General features: G+C 38.2%; 2 protein-coding genes across 4 annotated transcripts in view; one reads left to right on the top strand and one right to left on the bottom strand.

Annotated features, from left to right (window-relative positions):
• The first annotated feature begins 309 nt into the window (after positions 1–309).
• Positions 310–7339, top strand: LOC127503812 (protein phosphatase 1 regulatory subunit 36). The gene is made up of 11 exons (XM_051877926.1): positions 310–615; positions 1237–1301; positions 1429–1521; positions 1662–1750; positions 1844–1913; positions 2100–2198; positions 3228–3371; positions 3448–3490; positions 4354–4529; positions 5028–5222; positions 5313–7339. The coding sequence occupies exons 1-11, from the start codon at positions 592–594 to the stop codon at positions 5581–5583; spliced, it is 1269 nt and encodes a 422-aa protein (XP_051733886.1). The 5' UTR covers positions 310–591; the 3' UTR covers positions 5584–7339.
• A 3541-nt stretch (positions 7340–10880) lies between these two features.
• The window catches only part of acsl6 (acyl-CoA synthetase long chain family member 6), an 87246-nt gene continuing 70266 nt past the window's right edge, over positions 10881–27860 (bottom strand). For all 3 annotated transcript variants that reach the window (XM_051878163.1, XM_051878162.1, XM_051878164.1), the window contains exons 13-21: positions 27078–27212; positions 26904–26999; positions 26755–26827; positions 25054–25142; positions 16979–17095; positions 15901–16044; positions 15719–15820; positions 15560–15631; positions 10881–12372 (exon numbers count right to left, since the gene is read on the bottom strand). In XM_051878163.1, the coding sequence (XP_051734123.1) occupies positions 12232–12372; positions 15560–15631; positions 15719–15820; positions 15901–16044; positions 16979–17095; positions 25054–25142; positions 26755–26827; positions 26904–26999; positions 27078–27212 (969 nt within the window). In that variant the 3' untranslated portion in view covers positions 10881–12231. The remainder of the gene's footprint in view (positions 12373–15559; positions 15632–15718; positions 15821–15900; positions 16045–16978; positions 17096–25053; positions 25143–26754; positions 26828–26903; positions 27000–27077; positions 27213–27860) is intronic.

The following is a 27860-nucleotide window of genomic DNA, read 5'->3' as shown; positions in this document are numbered from 1 at the left end:
TTGTGCAAATATAAGTTGTAATATTATGTTTATTTTAAGATGTAAACATCTTTAATATTTTTTAAAAAACATTGATGGGTTATTAATAATACGTTTTGATTAAAATCATTCCCTTATTGTCCGTGCGGAGGCTTATTTATTCATCCATGACACATGATGTATTTTGTTTATATGTAGTCTAAGTAATGTACTTTGCATTATTTAGTTCATGTAATTAAAATTTTTGTTCGGCAATAGATGTTTTGGTACCACTTTACCATAGTGATGGCCTTGTAGTTTATTGTCCGTCTTTTTCTGTGTCGCTATTTTTCATGAATATACATTTTTTGGATGTTCTGTATAATTTGGCTTTTTTCTGTACATTTATGTATACTGTTGTATACTTTGTTCTGTCAATTAAAAAAAAAAAAAAAAAAAAACGAAGTATGTGCATGTGGTGGGCGTGTCTTCCAACATAACGTCACGCGTAGAACTGGCGCAGCTCAGCTCAGCCGTTCGTCTGTTGCTAGGATACCGTGGACGCTCCCAGTTCCGGAGTTTAATGAATTGGATATTTATTTGTTTATTTTTATTTTCTGTGGATGAGTTATTATGGCAAAATCACCGACTGAAATGGTAGGAATTCGTGTCACGTGTCAAGACTGCTCTAGAAACCATTGCAGCAGTATTAATGTTAACAGACCGAATGTGTTTTAGAACTAGCAGCCGTTTGTTCCCACTGCTGTGTTCCTGTGCTAACCCTAACCCGATATTCAGATCACTTCAATCTTCTCAGCTTTGTTTTTATAGTAAAACTCGCACATCACAGTAAAAACTAACAGGTCTCAGTCACCAACACGTTTGTAACTCACTGCTTCAAACGGCAAAAGCTTTTAAAACTTTCAAACTTAAAACCTCTTTCTTTCTCAAGCTAACATAAAATTTGTCGATTTAATCTAGTTTGACAATTAATTTGTTCAGTCATAGTGGGAAAATGGCAGAGATTCATTTGTAACATATTTAGATATGAGTTTAGCATTTACAAGACGATGATACATAATTCATCATATTATTAGGGCAAATAAATATAATTAGTTGCTCATTTAGTTTTAACTCAAGACAGAAAATCAAGGGGCCTCGTTGCCTTATGTTCTTTAATTATTATTAAAAAAATACTTCAGCTAAATTTAAGGAGAGCAAATGGTCAAAAGAGAACAATAAGGTCTCATCATTATTTCCCTGTTAATTGTGTGACAGGTAACGCTGCCTTCCTCTGGACGCTGGACCTGCAACGATCAAACACTGAGCCTGGAGTTCATCAGGTCACAAACTGCTGCTGTCGCTCTTAATCTGTCACTGCTCGGGTTCACAAGTCTGCATTTCTTTTATTTCATTCAGAAAAAAAATTGCACAAGCAAAATCAGTAATTCAGATTTTATTTGTTTGCAGTTTCGAAGCCCAAGAAGAGGAGAAAGAGCAGAAAAATCAAAAATCATCTGCATACCAAGAGCAAATCAGACAGTATCTGGAGAAGTGGCAAAAGTACTCTGTTTTTTTACATCAGCCCGTATGGCAGACATCAGGAAATAATTATTCTTAATAATTTAATCCTCCTGGTCAGTATGCAGGACTTTGATTTGTTATTCTGAGCCATTGATTTACTCCATTTCATGTTTTCAAAGGAATACTGCGACACCCGCTCAACTGGACGCCTTCAAGACCTCAATAAAACGCTCACAAAAGGCACATGTCACAATTCAGGATGTTAAATGTAGGTCCATGTACTGATAGCCATTTTCTTATATTGTTTTCATTGTGTAACAGCTAAGATGATTTGATTTAATATACATGTGATGTGTTGCAGTGGCAGCGGTCTGTTTGCTGCAGGAGAACGAGGGCTATCCCATACCTCCACGCTTCTTAACACTGCTCAAGTACGTTCTTAGGTTTATTTTAATCTATTTAAGGATGGCTTTACATTTGCATATTCTTTATTCTTAATATTTACTCATACATACTGATTTCTTCTTCTTTATTTTGTATTATTTTGTATTATTTTATATTCGCTTCTTAGATACACTTAAATGAAATTCAAACCTCTTTTGCCAAAATATCTGCAGGAGCAAAGAGATGGATGTGTTTCTTGCCAATCTCCTGCTCTACTCCTCCTGCTTCTTTGAGAAGAAAACTCTGGAGAAAAAACCAAAGTCTCTCATGGGGTAAGTAGGCATGTGACGGTATCACATTTTCATGTTGCGATAATTGCTGAAGCTTTTATCACGGTATACGGTAATATCACGATATTGAAATAAGTTGCTAAAAAGTGTTGTCATACTATAACAGGTTTAAGAATTCTTTTTCTTACAACAAAAATAACTCTGAACATTTAAAAACAATAGTGCAATACACAAACAGATTAAAGTGCAAAAATTATAAAGAACAACAGGTAACACTATATAATAAAGTCTCATTATTTAACGTTAGTTAATGCATTAACTAAGATTAAGAATGAGCAATAGCTACATTTGTTACAGAAATAATACAATTAACTAAGAAATGAACATTAACTAAAATTAATAAATGCTTTATAAGTATTTTTCATTTTCAGTTTGGTAATTAACATGTTAACTAATGAAGCCTTACGTCACTAAGTGTTACTACAGGGCATGTTGTAGTCCAGATTAAAATATAAAAATGTTTAAGTTTGAAAGTAAATTGCCTATTAAGTGTTTAAGTATTAAGTATTTGGTGCTGTGGTGAACAACATTGTTTGAAGCATTTTAATTACTGTTCAGTAGAGCAGCTGCTTTGTTTACAGGGTTTCCGGGGTAACCGCTGCACTTCTGCTGTTCCATCAGCGCCCTCTGCTGTCAGAGAGTGAACGTGCACTTTCATTCAGCGTGTCTCCTTCACTCGTTCCGCCATGTGCTTCTCATGCACGTTGGGCTTGTTTACATCAGTGCGTGTCCCTTTGACGCAGAATACAGCGGTGTTGTGCATTTTATATGGTTGATAGGGAAAATATTCTTAAAATGCATTATAAAAATGTGAATAAATAATTAGTTTATTACTCACAGTATTTTGAAGTGCCCACGATAACAATATTGTGCATATTCATTATCGTGATATATCGTATTACCGAATATCGGCACATGTCTAGGGGTGAGTTTGAGCCACATGAAAAAGCATGACATTATTATAGGAACACAATAAAGATGTGTACGCAGCCTAACGCTGTTCTGTTTCAGAGAGGACAGCGACACCGAGCGGCGGATGACGGCAGACACGTGTGCTCACAGGCTGGATCTGGCACAGAAGCAGCTCGCCCTCTCGTACTCCAGCCTGCTGCTGGGAGAAGCTCCGTCTCAACAGCGCCTCGTGGCTTGTGACAGGTCAGGACAGACACATGATGTGTGAGTCAGCCTCAGTGAACCATGTGATGAATGAGGGCCTGATTTTTGCCAACAGGTTCAAGGTGTCGTCCACTCACAGTGACATTCAGCTAGATGAGGTTTGTGCTATTCAACTAATATACAGTATGTGATTCCTGAAGATGCTAAAGCAAACTTTTATGTACTTTGTAGGGGAATCTTACAGTTAAAGACCCAAAAGACCAGATATGATGAATGAAGACCCGGAGTCAAAGTTTTAAAGAAATTATAAATTGAAGAAAATTTTACCGCAGAATAGTTTGCAGTTTCATCAGCAGAAGTTCGTTGGCCGCTCTGCGTACATTCACATTTCCACAACAATTATACTCTAACAGAGTCCACTAACTACATCATTACTTAGGTAAAAATGATTCTGATTGGCTAAGAAAATATAGACAAGATTAGGAATCTTCCACACATGGACAGATAGTCAGAAGCATATCTCAATTTGTCAGGATGCTGATGAGGGGACCCTGGATTTAGGTACTGGATGTCCTGTTGGGTCATGACATGACGTCTTCAGGTCTCCGGCCAAATGCCATCTGTCCATTGATACCAATACAGGACCTACACAGAACACTAGCGCACATACACAGAAACACATGATTCACAGCTTCTTCAAGGCTGAAGTTGGCCCAGGCTCCAACTATAAACAGGAACGTTTCTTAAAACATACTGATAAGTTGTACTTTTCTCTCAGTGAGAGGTACAGACAATATTCAAAATTATTTTCTAGTGTTTGAAAAGGAAAATAAATGCTTTAACATAAGTTGAAGAAGTCATTCAAATAATTTAATATTTAGAAAGATAAATGTTAATTAATAACTCACCAGAATCCAGAATCCACCCCTTCAACTTGAATATCAGTAGTCACCGCTTGCAGTTTCAAGAGTTCCATATCCGTCTTTCCCAGCATGACGTCAGTGTGTTTTCTGTGTCTCAGTGTCTCTACAGCTTTTACAGCTATGCTGTATGGGTGACCTTTGAGAGGCGGGACCTGAAGGTCATCCAGCGGGAGATTGGACGCTTGTTCCGCTCAGATAGCTTTAACCCCGCCCTGAATGAACCAGGTGATCAGTCTGAGTCTACGGAGCCTCAACGAACAGCACTGAACAACAGGTGGGAAAGTGGCACAGTCCTCTTGGTGGAAACTGGAAGAAAACTGGGTATAATTAAAATGTAGTGAGGTTTGACTAGTAAACTGAATTGCTATTTAATTTAAAATGTTATATTTTTAATTAAAATATTGTATTATTTTTATTATATATTGTTTGATTTATTCTTAAATATATTATTTAATTATTTCATATTATATGATTTTATTTATCTTTCTTTTTAATACATTTTAAAGAAGTCTGAAAAACCCAAGCATTCATTTCTGAAAATAAAAATAAAAATAGTAATATTTGAGTCTTTTAATCGCCAAAGCCTAGTACAAGCCAGACTTTAAAGATGTGTGATACACATTTATACTAAATGTTATTTATTATGCATATGAATGAAGAGGTTTTAGGGGATTGTGAGGTGTTGGAAGTTAACTTGATCAACTTCTGTGTGTAAGCAACTGCAAGTGAACATCTGTATCTCTCACTCACTGTCTCCTGACCTTCAACCCAGGAAGTCAGAGCGGCGTCTGGCTCTGAACAAGATTCTAACCCAGTGTTCGCCTCTGATGGTCTCCCTGCTGCCCACTCCACAAGAGAATGCCCCGCACCTGTTTGGGGGCTTCAGACGTGGTGAACGGCCCTCGACTGAAGGCTGTGATTCAGAGGATCTTATGGAGGGGCTGAAACAGCAGCTAAAGTCTCTCAGGTAATAATAAAAAGCATATTATGTGTCTATTTCGCTTTTGTTTCTAATAGTCTCTGTTGCCTGATTGTATTTACTTTCTTTTGCCTTTAGCTTTGGCATTCTTGGAAAGCCTTTGAGCCAGTTCAGCTCGAAGACACTGAAGCCTCAGGAAGGCCAGAGTGAAGATGAGGAAGATGAGGGTGATGAGGGTAATGACGGCGAGGTGGAGAACCCTGACCCACAAGTACACATCAGGAGTAGGAAAACCTCTGTTACGGGCCAAAGATCACTGACCACAACTGCAGACGGACACATCTGCTCTAGGCGCGATGACTTAGCCTCCAGAGCAACCACTGAAGCAGTGTCCTCAGACACAGAATAAATACAAAGTTCTGTCATGATGGCGCAGACTGTTACAGTAGGTCTTTAACTTGATCTGTTTGCAATCACATCATTCTCTATAGGGCACAGCTGATTGGTTCCCGCTGTATCAGTAGCCAATTAGCTTGCTGCTCAACATTCAAATACTTGCCTCTCGTTTGCTGTAGCAGTTGCTGTACCCTTTCAGAAACCCTCCACCTTCCCCAGCTCCAGCTCTGCTACTGGTAATTCATGTATGCTATATTGTACAGCAGCAGCATGTCTAAAGCCCGGGATACACTGCACGATTTTTGGCTGTCCCAGACAAAAGATTGCCATCGTGAAACAATCGTGGCGATTTCTGTGATCGTGGCTTTTAATCGGTGGTCCTATGTCTGACAGTGAGAGAGGTTCAAAGACGGCCGTTTTCCCAGTCTTGAGACCAAAGATAGTCTATGATCATTTTCTGACAGTGTCAGAAATTCAGCATGATCATCGCAGTGTGTATTTGCTGCTACGACCTACGTCTACTGACCAGCCAATAAAAATGCGACATGAAATCAAAGCGACATGGTGCTAAAACTTAAAACTGCTTACCTCAAGCTCTTTTCCCTTCTTCTTTCGCCGCTCCCTTTTTATTTTCAGCACAAATAAAAACTACAACTGCCAAAGTGTGATTCAATTTGGTGTTTTGTTTACCACTAGCGCATGCTGAAGACGTTTTATTCTTCTATATAAAACTTGCATCGTAGCCTACGAGTCAACAGGTGTCATCATCATACAGTCTACATGCATGTCGTACCTAAGTTTAGTGGATCCATGTCACACAGTGTGATAAAGTAATGATCTTATAGGATTGCTAAAATCATGCAGTGTATCCCGGGCTTTACTTGCTCACAGCAGTGTGTCGAGTGTGTACTAGCAGTGGAAAGTTCCATACTTGTTTAGCAGCAGCAGACCAAACACATTAACATTGTTATATTTGTTACCAAGCCAAACTCTCAGAGAGTTGTCATGACAGAAATGCAGTACTTCAGTCAAAGTGCCTTTTGTGTTTTTATATCTTTTTCACTCAGATATACAGCACCATTCGGAAGAAAAGACTAGTGCACTGTCCAATTCATGCAGAGTTTAAAAATCAAAGCAGGATTATTTATTGTCTGACACTGTTTACTACGCCAAGCTCTCTCGCATTTGTTCATTAGGGCGAGACATTGCATTGAGAATTCACTTAGACTGATCTGGTTCCAGCAGGTAGCTTCACAGTTAACGGCTCATTATAGTGCCATCATTGTACAGTTGAATGTACATGCCTAAAGAAATGTTTTGCATTTCTTTTACAATCCTTTTTGAATTTGGCACATAATGTGTGCTATAATGGGAAATCCAAATAAAAAACACTGTCCAATAGCGACACCGCAGGTAAAGTTACAGCAGGAGTCGCATCTCTCTTGCCTCCCCTGAGCCCACTGAGTTTTAAAGGGAACCCCTGGTGTTAAGACTTGTATGGCTTAATATAACGTAAATGATGTGTCTTACTGAAATATGTAGTAGAAAACCCATGAAAGATTTACGTTATTTAAAAAATCCATGACATATTTGGACAATGCCATTTTGTTTAGGTGCACAGTGCATTCTATAATTCTAATATATATATTCATTTTATTGTCATCTTGCACATGAATCTGCTTTTTTATAGCATCTTCTATAGCATCTTCTAAAATACATATGTGATATCTTGTTATATAATTAGCATCAAAAAGCAATATAATGCTTATACTCTGTTAATAAAGATTACTTATTAAATGAAAAGATTGAAAAAGTGATTGCACAACCACCAAATAGGTGGCGATGTGTACTAAGTAGGTTATGTAAATCGCCATTAAACAAAAGAAGAAGGAGGAAGTGAATGGCATGCTTTCTCTTAGCGTCTGTTTCCATGGTGAATCATCGATTCGTCGCTCTGTTGAGAACGTCTCGTTTGTTAACTGGGAACAAACTCTGGGTTGGCTGAACTTACTCCCGGACACATGTTTGGAACCAGCATACCTCGAGTAAGCAAGGTTTGGGTTAATCAACTGAGAGTTCAGGGTATATGTGACGGTAAGTTAATCTTGCTTTCTGGAATACCCCGCGATGAGTAAAACTGAAACTGGTGTCGGATCAATTAACAGACAGGGAAACTAATGAGCAGGAACACAGGCAAACAGAGGACTGAACCAAAACACTGAAACTAAACTAAACACAAGCATAACCCTGACAAAGACTTTATGAGGAAGGAATTTTGAGGAATGTTTGCTTTCTTTTGGGGGAAAAGGTGAGTTTCAACTGAGAACAATAAGCGGTTTGCTGGGAGTAAGAAGTAGGGAGAACTGAATAAGTACTCAAACTTCTCTGGATGATGACTGCTCAAAACATCTCCAGACACACTTACAATGAATGCAAAAATCAAACTTCACAGCTTTCAAAAGTAATGACAGCTGTGAGACATGTAGTGGAGCAAAAGTATAGTATTTTCCTCTGAGATATAATGGAGTAAATGTATAAAGTTGCATTAAATAAATACTTGTCACACTTTAAATTAGGCTCCAATTCTCACTATTAACTAATTATTAACAAGGACTTTTGCATCAATAAACTCTCAGTTACTGCTTATTAGTAGGAGTGTGCCGAGACAGATCACGAGAACGAGAACGAGACGAGACAGTATTTTTAAGAAATCCTTAATGACTAGAAAAATAGCAGGTGCATTTGCATCATCTTGTAATGAATGTCATTTCAGTTTTACTCTCTGAGTATGAATTATCACATGTATTAAAAGACAACAATACTCAAGCACTGTAAAAGGTTTTACCACAAACTCAATTGTCTCCTCTCCTGTATGATTTCTTCAGACCTTAGATATGATTTTTGAGCTTCTACAACTTTTGACCTCCTAACTGAACTCCTTTCCACAAATTGATCATAGAAATAACAACAGTATAAATAAAAATGAATAACATGGTTTTCTCTTAGTCTTAAATCACAACCATAATCAAAGTCATAAAACAGAGACAAATTTTTTCTTCAAGTGTGATACAGAGCTGAGAGATGGTTACAACTACCAGGTGAAAAAAAGTGCACTAAAATACACTTTATTTCAGTACACTTAGTACACTTCCATGTACTTAAAGTGCATATTTTAATGTGGCTCATATAGGCCAATATCACTTTTAAATACGGATGCAAAAATTATTCCTAAAGCTTTGGGAATGAGACTTGAGAAGGTCCTGCTTTTGTTGGTACATTCAGACCAAAATGGCTTTGTTAAGAACCGTCAAGGGTTCCACAGTGTCAGGAGGGTGCTCAGTCTTGAATGGCCGTATTTGATGGAGGTGCTTTCACAGTTTGGTTTGGGTGACAATTTCCGTAGATGGATGGAAATTCTATTAGTTGATTCTACTGCAGAGATACTCATTAACAACCATGTCTTGCAACCATTTAAATTAAGTCGCAGATCCCAACAAGGCTCAGCGCTTTCGCCTCTACTATTTGTTTTATCCATGGAACCGCTAGCAATAGCAATTATATCACATCCTATAATTCGTGGTATTCATTCAGATGATTTAGAACACCGTATTGCCTTATATGCTGATGATACCATTGTATTTTTATCAGAGCTTGAAAAATCTATACCTTCCCTTTTAAAGCTTATTGGCCTGTTTGGTGATTTTTCTGGTTTTAAGGTAAATAAGGTTAAGTCATCAATTATGTTTCTAAATGAGCAAGAGAGAATAAATCCAAAAGTAGTACACCCATTTGTTAATGCTGTTAATGGTTTTGATTATTTAGGAATTAAAATAACCCCCAAAATAAGGTCCCTCAGTTCAGCTAACTATGAACCTTTATTGTTGAAGGTGACTAGATGGGAAGAATAAATGTGATTAAGATGAACATATTACCAAGATTTTTATATGTCTTTCAGTCATTACCACTTGCCTCTCCTCCCACTTTTTTCCAAAAAGTGAGTAAGCTTCTTTCTAATTTTATCTGCAGTAACAGGAAGCCTAGACTTCGACTTTCCCTTCTGTACCTGCCTTATGACAGGGGAGGGTTACAATTACCAAACTTATTATGGTATTATTGGGCTGCTATGTTCTGGTTCTCAAAAGATACGAATATACCTTGGTTACAGGTTGAAAAGTTGTCCGCAAAAGGCTTGACACTTGACCGCTTTTTATATTCAGCACCCCTTAAGGAACTAAAAAGAAAAACAGACAATCCATTTGTGAAAAATACCATTATGATATGGTACGAAGTTCATACATTTCTCGGAGAAGCCCCATTGTTGTCTTGTTTTTCCCCGATTTGGGGTAATGAATATTTCAGCGCAGCTAAAAATGATATGGGTTTTAAAATATGGTTAAATAAGGGTATTGTTAGATCACTAGATCACTTTTTCAAGTGCACTGAAGTACTACTGAAGTACAAATATACTTTTAATTAGTGAATTTATAAATGTACAACATTTACAATTTTATTTAACACAAAAATAAGAATGTATTACAAATGCACTTGCTTGTATTTAAGTATTTTGTCACAGACACGCCAGGCTCTACACTCTCACAGACACAGCGCACGTCATCACCAGAATACTGATCACTCACACCTGCAGCTCATCAGCACCCTCATCACCAGCAGCACAAAAGGCCCACGCTCTCACTCAGTCACTGTCCGGTCTCGTTTGCACTTGGTTTTCACCATACTGCTTACCTTAAGGACTCCTCTGAAGATACTTACCTGTCTCCTGTGTTCCCTCGACTCCTCGTTGTCTCCTGTGAGTAGACAAGTATCAGTTCATCTGCCATACCAATCAACGTATCAACCTGTCTTCACTTACCTGCACTCTGTCACGTTCTGGTTGTTCAATAAACTTTAATACCTGTATTCCTGTGTCGCTGTCCCCTTCTGTGTATGTAACAGTAGGCAGTTCTGCTGATATTTAAAAGTACAGCACGACTGTGAGATATTGATTAAAAACATGCCTTATACAGCCGTTCTCCTACACACAAACAATCTCCAACCAAACGGTTAACACATACATTAAGACTTTACTATTGTGCAATTAACGGTGAGCTTAAAATGATAATTCTGTCATCAGCTATCCCTTTAAGTTGCAGTGGTAAAAATGCATAATGATCAATCCATAAATCAATCCATAATGGAACTTTACTAATTACTAAAACTATATTGCACACTTTCATCTGCTGTATTATATCAGTACTTCATGCCATATTGCTCTGATTGAAATGTGGAGGGTTCACATACCACCACTACCAATAGAATTACAAAGAATTCTTCTTTATTTTTACATTTTTTGCACACACTCATCATCACTATTTTTGTGTATATGCAGAGATGTACATGCGGATAAAAGACTTTATTATTAGGAAAAGATGCAGGTGAACTGTTTCAATAACAAAACAAAAACTTCCTTTCTCCAAATTTTAACAATATAAAATGTGTAAGGCTCACATGTTCAGACTGGTAGATGTCTAATAGCTGTTTGACTGAAAGACTTTGAATGCTTTAGACAGACTTTGGGCTTCAGTCTGACGTGTTGGCGTACTGACCACTGAAATCAGCAGGAATGTATACTTATTGGATTGATTTTTGTGAGAAAAAAAAAAAAAGTATCAGTAAGCATAAAGTTATGCAGAGCTTAGTGGCATCCAAATGGAGTTACTGTTTAGAATAACCTCTGATAGTAATAAATAAATGAATAACGGAATAACCCTGATCATTAAATTAGCTAATAATATTCTAACAAAGAGACAAACACAATTTAGGCCAGACTGAAAGGTGCCATGTGAAATGCATCATGTTTAAATGCCATAAATGAAAGCTAAAGTAACCAAGAATGAATTAACATCTCTGCAGATTCATATTCCCCATTCCTGTCCCCTCGTGGAAAACAAAGATAAAGTTCTGATATCATTCAAGAGCAGATTCAATCTTATTGGTTTCTCTACACTTCAAACCATTGCTTAAATAGTTTCACATCTAGTTTTATTCAAAATGTACTCTACTATTGAAATACTTTGGGATGAAAAAGAACTGAAAAGCTAGTTGATCCATCAGGTCAGCCCAGAATTTCATTGTTCTGCTCACTTTGATCAAGCGAGCCACTCTTTACTACATAGACAAGTATCATATGGTGAGTGTTGTGCATGTGAAATGTAAGTATGTAAAATGTCTTCTGATGCCGCAAAGGACCTGGGAATGTCGGTCATGGAACGCCGGAACACAGCATGCATGGCTTTTAGCTGGGAATGTGCCATTCGAATTCCCTTTGGACCCACGAACGAAACATGAATGGACATGAACTTTGGGTTATCGTCGCTCTCCTCGAGTGAAGCATGCATGCGAGCTGGAACTGCTTCTGCTTTAGAGGAGGACTTGATCTGGATGCAGCTCGGACACATTTCTAAAGGCACACCGACTGTTGACATTCACGGCCAAAGGGGGAATTACTCGTTTCATGACTCTTTTAGCGAGTAAGCTCATGCTTGTCTTGACGCCCATGGCTCATTCGGAGCATTTAGTGCCTGCTAGTTTTGAGCGAGGAAGAACAAATAGTGAATGAATGCCAATGCGAATAAAACGTCCTCATCTTTTGGTGACAGAACAGTTACATGGAGATGTTGCTGTACAGTTGTTCGATTTCCATCTTGAAATATTCCTTCAACTCCGGTCTCTTGGCTTTTAAAGTGGGGGTCAGCAATCCGTTTTGTATGGAGAACAATTCTTTGTGAATGTAGATGTCTTTAACCTGGGAGGAAAACAGAGGATCATGAACTATTAGGTTCTGTGTTTCACTTGCACTGTCACTGTACATGTAGGCATTTCATTGTTGTGACCATTTTAAATGTGAAGCATGACATTCTGCACAACTTTTGGCCTGTAATAACTACTGCACCGGCTCAACGAGGGACTGCCGGATTGTCCGTTTGGGGCGAGTGTCCCATTCTTACTAATAGGATTACTGAGCAATCTAGATCCTGTATGGATCCGCTCTTTAACTCATCTCAGCAACAGGTGGTGTTCACTTAAATGATTACTGTCAAAGCAGTAATAGAAAATAAATAGAATCATTACAAAACACTTTATTATGAATATAATAAATAATGGCTTTGAAAACAGACACCATTTTCATTTGAGGTTTATTTGAGGGAATAGCTAGATAAAAATTTGATTTAGATTTACATTAGATGTTCAATTAGTCCGATTAGGCTGTGCATTAATTTGAAAGAGTCCTCTCAAAAATGGTCCTGATATTTGCAGTGTTTCCAAGCCATATAAAGGCCCGTTCACACCAAGAAGGATAACTATAAAGATAACGATAAAGATATAGTTCTAAAAATCATTCTAAATATAAAATAATAGCAGTGTCCACACCAAAGCTATGACGATAATGATATAGAGAAACGATATCGTTGGGATCACTTTCAGAACGTTTTTTTCCAGCTGTTGAATGATAAAACACTGACAGCCAATCAGAATCCATTCGAATTGAAGGGCTCGTCCATTTAAAACACCCCTGGAATAAATGGTGAGACGCATTAATGAAATACAGTGCTCAGCGTAAATGAGTGCACCCCCTTTGAAAAGCAACATTTTAAACAATATCTCAATGTACGCAAAAACAATTTCCAAAATGTTGACAAGAGTAAGTTTTATATAACATCTGTTTAACTTATAACATGAAAGTAAGGTTAATAACATAACTTAGATTACACATTTTTCAGTTTTACTCAAATTAGGGTGACACAAAAATGAGTACACCCCACAACAAAAACTACTACATCTAGTACTTTGTATGGCCTCCATGATTTTTAATGACAGCACCAAGTCTTCTAGGCATGGAATGAACAAGTTGGCGACATTTTGCAACATCTATCTTTTTCCATTCTTCAAGAATGAGCTCTTTTAGAGACTGGATGCTGGATGGAGAGTGATGCTCAACTTGTCTCTTCAGAATTCCCCATAGGTGTTTGACTGAATCACTTTCACCCTGTTCTTCTTCAGAAATGTGTTTAGGATCATTGTCATGTTGGAAAAGTGTACGACGACCAAGGGCACGGAGTGATGGTAGCATCTACTCTTTCAGTATAGAGCAGTACATCTGTGAATTCATGATGCCATCACTGAAATGCAGCTCCCCGACACCAGCAGCACTCATGCAGCCCCACATAAGGACACTGACACCACCATGTTTCACTGTAGGCACCATGCGTTTTTCTTTGTATTCCTCACCTTTGCGACGCCATACAGTTTTGAAGCCATCGGTTCCAAAAACATTTATCTTGGTCTCATCACTCCAGAGTATAGAGTCCCAGTAGTCTTCATCTTTGTCAGCATGGGCCCTGGCAAACTCTAGGCGGGCTTTTTTGTGTCTGGGCTTTAGGAGAGGCTTATTTCGTGGACGGCACCCATGCATGCCATTCCTCTGCAGTGTACGCCGTATTGTGTCACGGGAAGTAGTCACCCCAGTTTGGCTTTCTACTTCTTCTGATAACTGCAGTGAACTTGCATGCCGATTTTCTTCAACCCTTCTCATCAGAAGACGCTCCTGTCGAGGTGTTAACTTCCGTGGATGACCTGGACGTCTCTGTGAGATGGTTGCAGCTCCATCTTTTTTACATTTTTGTACCACTTTTGCTACAGTATTCTGACTGATAAGTAAAGCTTTGCTGATCTTCTTGTAGCCTTCACCTTTCTGGTGTAAAGAAATGATTTTCTTTCTCAGGTCTTGTGACATTTCTCTTCCATGTGGTGCCATTGCTGACAGCATGAAATGGGAAGGGGTTTTAACACCCTTTTATAGTCAGCTGTCTGCTGGACACCTGTGTAATGAAGAATTAGACTCACCTGTGCTTGAATTCTTGTTAAATTAGACATTTGTAGTCTAAAATTTAGCTTTGCTTCAGAGACTTTCAGTGGGGTGTACTCATTTTTGCATCACCCTAATTTGAGTAAAATTTTATTCTCTAAGTTATATTATTAACCTTACTTTCATGTTATAAGTTAAACAGATGTTATATTAAACTTAGTCTTGTCAACATTTTGGAAATTGTTTCTGTGTTCATTGAGATATTGTTTAAAATGTTACTTTTCAAAGGGGGTGTACTCATTTACACTGAGCACTGTATGCCAGGCTAGCAAACAGTGTAAAATAAAATTACCTCAGGTATCCAGCGCTAATTTCAATTCCTTTGAAGTTGCAGTAAAAAAGACTAGGTGTTGTGTTTATCCCACTATATTGACTTCATCAGCTAAATTCATACATTCAGATTGCTCTAGCTATTCACTCCAAACATAGCATGCTGAGGACATATGCTGGTTAAAGTCATGTAAATGCAACAAGAACAGCAAAAACATGTTTAATGACATGTTGTACACACTTTGAAACCGCAGCGCGCGAGCTTAGAATAAACAGAGCGTTATTGTTCGTTGGCGTGGACGCAAATATAGATATCGTTACAGTTACAGTTACAGTTATCGTTCTCAGTGTGAACGGGCCTTAAGAACTCGGCTTTACTTTATGCCGCCATGCTGCAAAGCATTAAAACTCTTTTTTTTTAATTCACACATATAGAACCTGTTTAAATACACTTTGATATGATGTCGTTAAGTTGATGTTGTTCTGCCGGCCAATCGCTGCATTGCTGGTCACCTTTCCAACGAACACAAGAACGCACAGTAATCTCAGACAACTGCGTTTCGAATGCATTAGAAGAACCACAGTTAGCTAGAGATGTGTTAAACGAGGTATGAAGAACGAGGCAGAAATGACACGCTTCACCTTTAAATTAGATTAAATATAAAATGCTAAGCTAATTGAACTAGCTAATTAATCCTAGCTAACTGAACCTAGTCCTAAAACATGTTACCAAAAAAACATAAAAGCGTTTTACTACTGTAGTTGTTGGCTACAAAATGTCGGTTTTTAAACGTACCTGTTCGAATGAATGGAGGCCACTAGCTTTTCCCAAACGCACCATGTCATCCAGGATGGCTTTCTTCAGGTCCTTTAGACGTGACAAAAGAGACAATGGTCAGCAAATTGGTGAAAAGCAACAAATCTGTAGGAGATCAGGGTTCAGGGTGAGCCTTACTTTATTTTCACACAGCTCATCAAAGCATCCTTCAAAGCCTTTCTTCTGAGCCCATGAGGGAAAGACCTCGGGATCCGGGACGATGATTCCCACCAGACACGACTGCACACAATCAGTCAGCGGTTATCATCGAGCAGCACTGCTAACTCTCTTGACATTCTAGACAACGGTTAGCGACTAACCTGCAGGCTGTCGCCGTGGACGTAGAGCTGACACACGGGTTCACTGCGGATGTAGATGTTTTCTATCTTCTCTGGGGAAATATATTCACCTTGAGCTAACTTAAAGATGTGCTTCTTCCTGTCGATGATCTTCAGTGTGCCATTCTGATGGCAAAACAATGGACAGATGAATGGAAGGAAACGTCATTTATTCAGTTAGGCAGCTCAACGGCCTCACGGCCTCTTTGTTGAACAGCCACGGGGTCACATTTAACACCAGTGAAGAAGAGCAGGGTTGGCCATGCAGTGGTAATACATTTTCACACCAATTTTGGGTTGATCCAACACTCTATATTGTTTAAATAAGCCTATTCAATGCTGGTGTTCAAGAGTAACACGAGGAAATGCACACGGTCTGAAATCAAGCAATATCTATCAGATTTAGATGGATAGACCTATACACTGAACAAAATGGTAACATCTAAATTAACTGGCTTTATTCAAGTCAAAAAGGGTTCACATCAACCTATATACATACATTTAATGGGTTAAATCAGAAATAACTCTTTAAGTCTTTCCCGGCCATTGCCTAATTTTTCCAGCAATCTGTGTTTTCACTGTTATACGGTAGGGGGCGCAGTTACACATCTTCTGAAAGAGTAGAGTATGCACATGTTGTAGTCTTTGAAAAACAAACAAACAAACAAATAAAAAAATAAAACATTTTCAGCATTTTGTTCTAAATGTTTTTTTTTTTTTTATGAAACGCCCACATTCAACTGTTGATAAAAAAGAATGCATGAAGCTAGAATAAAATGTTTGTTGTTGTTTAAAATCAGAGGCTCTGTTCTTTCTTTTGAAAAATTGCATGTTCAGATATTCATACAACAAAATATTCTGGGGGCCAAGAAACTTTGTGTAAATGATCACATTTTTTAAAATGGCAACTTTTAAAAAAAAAAAAAAAAAACGCAGACAGGGAAAGAGTTAAAGTAATGACTGCAAGTTAGCAGCGTTTACAGTGTACAGAAGCACGACAGTCCTGATCATTGTGGCTTTTTCAAGTGTCTCTTGTATATAAAGAAGAAGGCTGACGTACCGGCAGCCATTTCCCAATGTCTCCAGTGTGAAGCCATCCGTCCGCATCCAGCGTCTCAGCGGTCCTCACGGGGTCTTTCAGATAACCCTTGAAGACGTTTGGGCCTTTCACACAAACCTGAAGCAAAAACAAAGAGAAAAATTATGGGTGATGTTTTATTTTGTGCTTTAATAATGACATGTTCAATGTTTGGTGAGAGACAGAGATGGCAGATATGGAGCTTTGCTCACGTAAAGACTGTAAGACTTGATTTTCCTGCTAAGACAAAAACTGAGATCAAGCACCCTGCAATAAAGCAATAAAGCTTATCTGGAGAGAAGATCTCAAAGAAATAGCATAGGACAATGCCTTGCCCTCACACATCTACAGGAGGCAATAGCCCTCCCCCCAAAACACACACACCCTCCTTCCTTTCCCCCTGACTCAAGTCACTGAAAGTTCTCCAAGAAGTATAATGTATCTGGTGTATCTATTGTTTATTCCTTTCATGTTCGGTATCATTTTAAATGTCTCAGTGCGATTGGTAAAATGGTCTCAATTTCACAGCAGTCACTGGTATTATGAAGAAGATTAAAAACTAAGGAGAATTCTGTCCTCCTTTTGGGTGGTGTCACTTGTGAAAACCCACTCCTCTCCCCCCAAAACAGGTGTTGGTGTAATAAAAATTTACAATCCTTTTGTTCTGGTCTTGGTATATAAGGTAAAGTGCAAAGCAGTCAGGGGGGATTTTCTGTAGCCAGAAGCCCCCACACAGTGGTGGACAAGTGTCTTCAAACACTAATCCACCACTGTGTGCATGTGCATTTCAGTTGATGTTATGCATTTATTATTTCTGAATTGGCTTCTAATTGTCCAACTATGAAATTGACATGATACATTTTTACTTGACAAATAAAATGTTATATTTGATTTACTCTGGATTCTTCTGAAATCATTATGACCAGTAGATTATGGAGTCCGTCATTTCCGTAAATCTGCGTCAGGACAGGCCAAGCCAGAGAGCCCCATGAAAGGAGCATATTGGCACATCATGGGACTTTTTGAGTTTGTCTGTTATTGAATTAGCAAGTTGCAGTATCGTGACTAAGAAAACTGTATTTTTGTATGAACAAGCATGTGGCGGTTCGACTCAAATGCATTAGTTAACTCTGCATCCTCTGACTAGATCATAAACTGGCGAATTTATGTCCGTGAGAACGCAGTCGGCCGATGTGAATTTCTCTAAGCGATGATGAGACCATAATGAACGAATAATTGAAATTATGAGATACCCAGAATAATCAAAAATCAAAATTAATACATAACAAATGATTAATTTCCAATTGGGAACAAAACCTGAGAATAATAATCATTTAAAATTGGAGTCAGATTAAACGAGTGAAATTAAGTGAACTTCACAGATGCGCTGAAAAGGCATACACGCGTTAACCTTCGCCCGGGCCGTCGGATTCCGTTTTTGGGCCGATGCAGGGTTCCTTACAAAGTGGTGACATTCCCTCCGTGATCTCCCATATCCTGTTGGCGAGTGTCTTTTCAGCGGAAAATTGGGATTTGCAACAAGCAAGGTTTGATCTTCTTCTTTCTTCAGCTGTTGTGGTAAGTCCATTCTTATTTGCCTTTTAGAAGTGTTGAGGGAAAGATAGACGCATCCCATATAGACACATTTGTAGAATGGGTCGGCATACCCATATTAAGACCGGAGACCGAAATCCGGTGGGGCTGGAGATTTAGACAACCACATTTTATCAGGGACATGATAGCGGCAGCGTAGATGAGGAATGATATCCCTTGCTTTAACTGTGAAGATCTCCTTGTTTGCCTACGCAACAAGAGATTAACCTTAAATTGGAATAACATCATCCAAATTTTATTCTGGTATTCAACAGAGGGCTGTAAATTAAAACCTAAATTCTGAGGTAAAGAATGCCCAGCTACATGTTTATTTGCTTTGCTGTAACAACGTTGCAACATTGAAAATAAGCAAATGGTCACGTTAACTTGTGAAAAATCTTGTGATTGGATAAACCAAAATAGAACAAGGAACAAAATCTCTCACTGTAATCCTTTGTGTGTGAAATGTAAAGCTGGACAAAACAGTAGTGAAACTAAAAATTTTCAAAAGAAAATATTTGGTTGAAATTTTGTCTCAGTCCTGGAGAACTGCTGCCATGCAGAAGTCCTAGAGACTACAATTGGGAAAATACACTAAATGTTAAAACTGATGTACATAATGATAATTATGATGTCAATGAGAAGCTTGTAGTCAAGCCTGAGGATTTCACCCATTCAGAGGACATGCTCAGCTTGTCTTTGTTTCATAAAAGAAATTAAGCCAAAGAATAAGATGAATTACATCACTATACTTTGAAATTGTTCAAGAGGTGCTAAGAAGGTTTACGACTGATGTCACAAATGGTGTACACAGCACTGTTTAAGGCTCAGTCTTATAAAACATATTTTTTACCTTGGTCTTATTTAAAATGACTGCACTCTTGTATGTTGTTCAGTGTCTCAAAAGAAACTGAAAAAACAAACAGACCAAAAATTAATCTTTGTACTCTCAATCAGACCTGTGTTTGTCCAACCTTTCTTTTCATATCCAAATAGATTCTCAGAAGAATGTAATTGATTACATCTTATTCCAAAAATAAGAAAATTGTGTCCAATTTTATATTGTAGTCACAAAAATCTTTAAATGAATTGAGCAATGATTTGACCTAATATTCACAGCATCAAAGTCTAGAACTGGTTTCCAGTTTGTCTTGTTGCTGTGAACACAATGCAGTGCCATCACAGCTGTAGCTGCAGGGCAAAATGCCTTCTGAAAGATCAGTGAGGTGATAACAAATCACTCTGACCCTCTTGAGACCAGCAAATAAAATTATTTTTAATTTATACTATTTTAATATAATATAATTTATATTATAATCACATTATGATATATATTATATTATAATGGCCAGGAATGGCCTTTAATCTCATGATGATTCAAGCAATGGTATGGGAGAAAGAGTTTTGGAGAAGAGCAGAAGGAATTAGAATGTAGTGAGGTGGAACCAGAATGTAGACAGAAGTTGGGAGCACTATCAGTGCTGGAAGAATTATAAGGAACTAACGTAAGGATTCAAATTTGTAATTGTGTTAGACACATTGTTCTCATAGAACACACATTCTAGTTGTTTGTGCTACTATATGTGCACCTAGGCTAGTTGAGTTTATTCTTTAAAACACATGACTGCTTTACTGTAAGTGATGCGTGACACACTTAGGTTTAAGGTTGTAGATGCTATGCATTCTAGACCATGTGTCTTGTGAAAGTTGGAATAACTGTAGTACTGAAATTGTACAACAATTTCAAGTTGTATGTGTGTCTATGTTGAATTTGTTTGTCTCCTAAGTGGATCACTCAGCTATCTTCCGTATAGCTGTAGTTACACCATGTACAGGAGCATAGAATTGCCACAAGGCTACAATGTGCTTCACAATTGCATTAAATAAGTTGTTAGGAAAGAAAAATGGAAGGAAGTAATCAAATTAATGGGAAATAACTTCTTTATCTTCTATCTGTGCAAGAATCTTTAATGAGAAAAATTACAACGCCCAGTATTTATTAACTAAAACGATCAACCTGATTGTCATGTTTTGAATAGGCTAAATCCATTCAAGATCTAAACATGATTTAAAACTTGATTCTATTGATCTGTAACCCAGTGATAAGGGGAGGTACAAGTTTTGATTTTCCTTTGCAACAAAACCACAAACAAAGTGGACAAGTGTTAGCAAACTCCACTCTGGGAGCGCTAGATCATATGGGATCTGATCAGGGAAGTTATTTTACTGGACATGTAATTAAAGTTGTGTGAAATGGTAATATCAGGCAGAAACTCTTCTGTTTTTACAGACCACAGAGGTCCAAATGGTCAAGTATTTGAATAACACCATAAATACCAATTGTTAAACAAACAGCACAACACCACAAATGGTGATCTGGTGCCCTAATCACAGATCTGGCTAGTGTGAGATTTTCCCCAGGAGACCCGGGTGTCATAATCCTCACAACACAACAGACTGTGTAAGCACAGCTGCAACAGCAACTCAAGGTGCAAGATTCTCTGACAATGCTTAAACTGACCACTAACCTTCAGTTTTATCTGGCCTTTTCCTTTGCAGAAACATAATCATAATAATGATCTATGTCTTTGTAAACTAAAACAAATTTTCTTCTAATGGCATAAAATCTTAACAGATTAAAGCCATCCGCAACAGCTGTCTGGATAAGACCATTCAAGAAAATTAAGATGGCACCATCTATCTTAATGCAATTTGTTTAAAGGTTCAAGATCAACTGTTTTTTCTGTGTGTCTGTTTCCCTTTCAGGACTGACAGCTGCCATTTTTAGGGCCAGATTCCACAAGGGTATCTGGTCCCACCTGCATTTAGTCAGGACACAACTTTACTTGCAGAAGATGGGTGTGTAGAAACTTCAAGAGGCCATTCAAACCTCATTGCACTCATAGATACATGGCCTCCCAGTGTAGAACTGGAACTAAATTATGCAACACAAATCATGGTAGGATAGACACCACCCATCTTCTACACAAACATACAGAACACACACCCTACTACAAACGCACAACATCTCTACCTGGCATAGATCATAAGACTATCCAGGCTAAAATTACTCACATAATGCAAATCTAGCATACATCATTCACCTTCATACATATAGGACAAGAGAAATTATTGACATAATTTCTTTCCATTTTTAATTGTGTCAATTTTAAGGTGTTATGGAAACACTGTAATATGCAGGACATGTGCAAGGCTTTAGTCACACATCAATTCATAGATTTTCTGATCATTCAAATTCCAAATTCCAAATCTAAATGAGACCTATTCAGTAATGCATCTGGTCTCTTTAGACAAAATGTTTATTATGTCCAGTCCTTGGCATTGTTGCAAAACTAGGAGGGCCCCCTAGTTTCCAACATATGACTAATGACAAATTTGACTAAACAGTTAGAACTGAAATGCAGGCATTTCTGTCAATCTGTTACATAATTTCCAGTCAGACCTGTATTCTTGAGTGTGACTTAGCCTGCACATCAAATGCACAGATGATGGTTGTAAAAGCTAAACAAGAGATTTCAAATCTCTGTTTCAGTAAATTCCATTCTCTAATTGACTCGATTGAAACCTTAGTTTTGCATTAAGGATTTGCAGTTAAAACAACTATTATAGACAATTTTATAATTGTAATTATAAAATTGTGTATTTCTATGTTTAAGTATGTGATATATTTAATTATGCATACCACTGGTAAATATACTAGTTATTTCGACTCTTTGCTACTTTCCTTTAACTCATCCAGACCAAGTCTAAATTCCACTATCATATCACAGTGATAGCGAAGAATCTGGTGATTAGAATGAGACCTGCTCACTAAAGATAGGACTCTGAAAAGGAGACCTTGTTTACCATTCGCACTTTTGACATGTTCATCATGTGTTATTTTGTGTTATTCTGTTTTCCAACAGCCCTTTTTCTCATCTTACAATAATATCAAATTCATTAGTGTTCAAGTATTGCATGATCATCCAAAAGTTGTTCAGGTGTCCTGCACGCAATGGAGCATCATCAGTGAAATGAATCCTTCACCCATGGACATTTGACCTGCCCGGCAACGAAACCTTCTACTTGAAGGTAACCGAGGACTTCTCACAGGATCAATTAAACCTGGGGCGGACACAGATGCTTCCGTAAAGTGTAATGAGACTTTCCTGACACGTTCTGCTCATGCTGACCAACACAACAGACTTGGTACAACCAGTCATTCTACAGACAGAATACCACCACAGCCAAGTGCAGGTGGAAACAAACCTGACCAAGAGGATCGCAGACATCATGTCCAGCTGCTGCAGCATCCACTCACCGCAGTATACCCACACCTAAAGGGACTGTGTGTCACAGAGATGCATTCTGCAGTACTTTCATCTTAATGTTCAACCTGCCTTAATGTTGTTATTTCAGGTGACGACTTGACTCCTGCACCCATCGACTGGTGCTGCTAAGTGCCAGCCTATGAACACTCTGAAAACAACACCCAATATATGGAAGCAGGAAATGTCCAAAAGTGGCCCCTCAGGACTGATCGGAATTTGCCCCAAGGGGCCAGGGGTGGAACTGTAAGACTTGATTTTCCTGCTAAGACAAAAACTGAGATCAAGCACCCTGCAATAAAGCAATAAAGCTTATCTGGAGAGAAGATCTCAAAGAAATAGCATAGGACAATGCCTTGCCCTCACACATCTACAGGAGGCAATAGCCCTCCCCCCAAAACACACACACCCTCCTTCCTTTCCCCCTGACTCAAGTCACTGAAAGTTCTCCAAGAAGTATAATGTATCTGGTGTATCTATTGTTTATTCCTTTCATGTTCGGTATCATTTTAAATGTCTCAGTGCGATTGGTAAAATGGTCTCAATTTCACAGCAGTCACTGGTATTATGAAGAAGATTAAAAACTAAGGAGAATTCTGTCCTCCTTTTGGGTGGTGTCACTTGTGAAAACCCACTCCTCTCCCCCCAAAACAGGTGTTGGTGTAATAAAAATTTACAATCCTTTTGTTCTGGTCTTGGTATATAAGGTAAAGTGCAAAGCAGTCAGGGGGGATTTTCTGTAGCCAGAAGCCCCCACACAGTGGTGGACAAGTGTCTTCAAACACTAATCCACCACTGTGTGCATGTGCATTTCAGTTGATGTTATGCATTTATTATTTCTGAATTGGCTTCTAATTGTCCAACTATGAAATTGACATGATACATTTTTACTTGACAAATAAAATGTTATATTTGATTTACTCTGGATTCTTCTGAAATCATTATGACCAGTAGATTATGGAGTCCGTCATTTCCGTAAATCTGCGTCAGGACAGGCCAAGCCAGAGAGCCCCATGAAAGGAGCATATTGGCACATCATGGGACTTTTTGAGTTTGTCTGTTATTGAATTAGCAAGTTGCAGTATCGTGACTAAGAAAACTGTATTTTTGTATGAACAAGCATGTGGCGGTTCGACTCAAATGCATTAGTTAACTCTGCATCCTCTGACTAGATCATAAACTGGCGAATTTATGTCCGTGAGAACGCAGTCGGCCGATGTGAATTTCTCTAAGCGATGATGAGACCATAATGAACGAATAATTGAAATTATGAGATACCCAGAATAATCAAAAATCAAAATTAATACATAACAAATGATTAATTTCCAATTGGGAACAAAACCTGAGAATAATAATCATTTAAAATTGGAGTCAGATTAAACGAGTGAAATTAAGTGAACTTCACAGATGCGCTGAAAAGGCATACACGCGTTAACCTTCGCCCGGGCCGTCGGATTCCGTTTTTGGGCCGATGCAGGGTTCCTTACAAGACAAATGCATTGTGGCTTGACTGTCAATCAAGCTTGAGATGAAGCTGTTCAACAGGGCCAGAATGACTTCCTGTTTCAATACAACTTCTGTGGAGCTGCTTTCCAGACGTGTGTATCGTGAACAGCATGTTCACACAACGCCATGTAATAAAATCTTTTATTTATTAAGAAATAAAACAAAGAAAGAAACAAAGCATTGAAGCAGTGTTGTTTTTGCAACAAACAAAAAAAGAGAGAGATATTTAGATGCATTAGATTTTTTTTTTTTTTTTTTACATTTATACTTGGATATTTTGACATTTAGTTAAATATATTAACCCCAGGAAAACTTCACAATATTTATAGTTCAGAAATTCATACTATTTGAACGAGATGATTGTACACATGTGTATCCAAGGTGTTAGGAACGTTTGAACATACATTTCACACAAGCTTACGCCACATGACATTTTAGAGAACTTGTTGTGAAAATGATTGATTTTTATATTAAATAAACATGAATACTAAGTGCACATTTCTGCCGAACAAGTATATTTCTATATTTTAGCGTGAAGTAGCTTTTTTCTCTTTGCTCATTTTTCATCGGCACTTTTATCAGCCAGCGTGTCTTAAACTAAGAGATACACAGATAGTGAACGTAACAAACCTCGCCCTCTCCTTTAGCAGCAAAGTAGTTCTTCTCAGCCACATCCACCAGTTTAATGAGGTTACACGGCAGCGGAGCTCCTACATGACCTACAGACAGAGACAAACCTCAATAACTTCATCATGAGTAGCCAATGTGTGCTTCAACCTTTCCCAACATTCATGTCATGTTCTCCATAAGCATTACAGACCTGTAGCTGCCAGTGTGTGTTTGGATGATTCTACAATGACTGTTTAGAGGAGACAATGACTGAGAAACACAGAAGACAGTCTGTAATAGACGTCACTGCTAAGTGTTATACAAAAACAAGCCACACGAGGGCGATCTTGCCACACATGAGGAGCAGCTTCACAATGGCTTTAGAGACGTCATATTTCTCACAATTACTGCACAGGTTCACCCTGACTGAGTCCACATCACATCAGTTTTTAGAGGATTTCATCTTGATCATTAAATGGATAGTTATCGGCAACTGGGCAGTTCTGGGCGGTTTTCCATTACAGAGTCCCTACTAAAGAGCTATTCTGAGTGAACCCCTGCAGTGACGGACCCTTTTCACATTTCCAGTGTTCTTCATAGTGGAAACTTCTATCCACATTTTTCCTACACCCCATGATGCTTTGTGCAAATTATGGGAGCTACTGGTAACTTCTGTTAAACTGTAAACAATCAGGTTCGCTCTATGAATGCAATAATAAGCATTTTCAAACATTGACTACAACATTATTCTAATTATGACATTATTCTACTCACCCTTCAACCATTGAACATTAAAAGTACATTTAAAAGTGTAAAAGCATTAACAAATTAATAACAGACTATGAATAACCCCTGGTTATTTCTGCAGCAATATTACGGACGTATTAAATATCACTGTAGTAATATATGTCTGTATTATGTAACATACATTGCCTTGATCAAAAATGTTCATTAACTGGAACATTGACTAATGATATTTCAAAGTTCTGTCATTTTGACAGACAATAAATATTATATTGACCTGCTTTAGAAACATTCCAGTAAACACTGCTTACAGGGATTAGAAGAGGACAGGGGAGACCATTACATTTTAAAGCATCCGTGAAAACAAACCTGGAAAGAGACGTGAGGATTTGGGGAGAAAAACAAGAGATTCTCAGTGAATTATTAATGGGATATATGGTAAATTAAATCATAAGAGCAGACCACAGATGATTTGAGACGCTGATCACTGTGAAACTCGTCGTCACGGTCATTAATCATGAGCTCTTCTCTCACAGAAACATGTTTCTTGTCTTTCTGAAATGATACTTAGGACTAACTTAAATACTTTAATTCATTACAGCCAAATGTATTAGTTTTTCTCAAATTATATTTATCAAAGACAATGTTTATTTTGATGCCTTTTTAAAATAAGTTTATCTCTGCGGTCAGTAAAGTCAGCCAGTATGAGTTCTCTGGTGTCAAGCCAAAATACTATTTAAAAAAAAAAGATTCTTCTTTTTTTTCTTTCTTTATTTCTTTCTTTCTTTCTTTCTTTCTTTCTTTCTTTCTTTCTTTCTTTCTTTATTTATTTATTTATTTATTTCTGTGGGTAGTGTTATTCGCTTTTAGAGAAACTGAACAAAAATGTTTAAACCATGATTGTCAGCCCAGTGTAAACAGATGACAGGGGCTGTTAGTGCATGTGCTGGAGTGTGAAGTCTCTGATCAAAGTCTCACCGGACGTCCAGTCTCCAGGGGTGGTGAAGGTGCATCCGGCGGTGCACTCGGTCTGACCGTACGCCTCGTACACCTGCAGGCAGAGCGAGCCGTGATCAGCTGAGACACACAGCAGGAGAGCTACGCTACGGACGGCGCTCTCGCCTCACCTGACAGCCCAGTGCCGCTCTCAGGAAGCCCAGGACGGACGGGGACGCGGGAGCCGCTCCGGTGATGATCATCCGCAGCCTCCCACCCAGACTGGCCTGTAAGGAGACACACATCATCCAGTCAAACAGCAGCACGGCTTGGGCTTCGTGTCCCACTGGCTCTGCGTCACGCACCTGGATCTTATGGAAGAAGATCTTGTCCCATATGCTGTCGCTGCGGATAACGCCACGGCTCACCTCCGCTCCTTTTCTTTTGGCCGCGAAGTTCAGCAGCCAGCGCTTCACGGAGTTGTTGGCCTGACTGAAGATCTGAACGACAACAGAGATGGTTCAGGAGGTGTATGCGGAATACAGTTGTGGCTGAAGAACATTTTTATATTTTAATAAACGATAACAGCTGAACTGAATTCTGTTTATCACTGTGAAGCTGTTTTGAAACAATCTGTGTTGTATAAAGTGCTGTAGAAATAAAGCTGACTTGACTTGATCTGCATAAAATTAAGGACATAAAATATCAGTCCTGACATGTAAACTCAGAGAAGAATTTATGCTTCTCATGATCTTAAAAACGCTTCTACTTCAGTTGAACTTGTATTTTAAAAACGGATAGCATTTACATTTATGCATTTAACAGACACGTTTATCTAAAGCAATTCGTCAATGAGCCAACAATATTCATAATATACAATGCCAGTTTTATCAGACAACTAGATTATGAAGCGAGCTAGAGAAATGCAGAGAAGAAATAGAACTGACAAGAAGAGAAATATAAATTTTAAGAAAAATAGCAAGGATAAAGCAGCAAATGTTTGGCCTCCATAAACCATTTAATGGAGAAGTGTGGAAGTGATGTTTTTATAACAGAAATACAATGATATAAGTCCTACAGGTTTGCTGTATGTGATTCTCTCTCTCTTTCTCTCTCACACACACACACACACACACACACACACACAC

This window comes from Ctenopharyngodon idella, chromosome 21, assembly GCF_019924925.1.
Source record: "Ctenopharyngodon idella isolate HZGC_01 chromosome 21, HZGC01, whole genome shotgun sequence".
NCBI classification, from domain to species: Eukaryota; Metazoa; Chordata; class Actinopteri; order Cypriniformes; family Xenocyprididae; genus Ctenopharyngodon; species Ctenopharyngodon idella.
This window is presented reverse-complemented; position numbering and strand designations above follow the sequence as displayed.

Bases quoted from the DNA above. Each gene is read 5' to 3' on its own strand.
- LOC127503812 (XM_051877926.1), top strand. From the start codon at position 592: ATGGCAAAATCACCGACTGAAATG. The intron at 616-1,236 runs GTAGGAATTCGT...ATTGTGTGACAG, and splicing joins CAAAATCACCGACTGAAATG to GTAACGCTGCCTTCCTCTGG. The intron at 2,199-3,227 runs GTAAGTAGGCAT...GTTCTGTTTCAG, and splicing joins AAACCAAAGTCTCTCATGGG to AGAGGACAGCGACACCGAGC.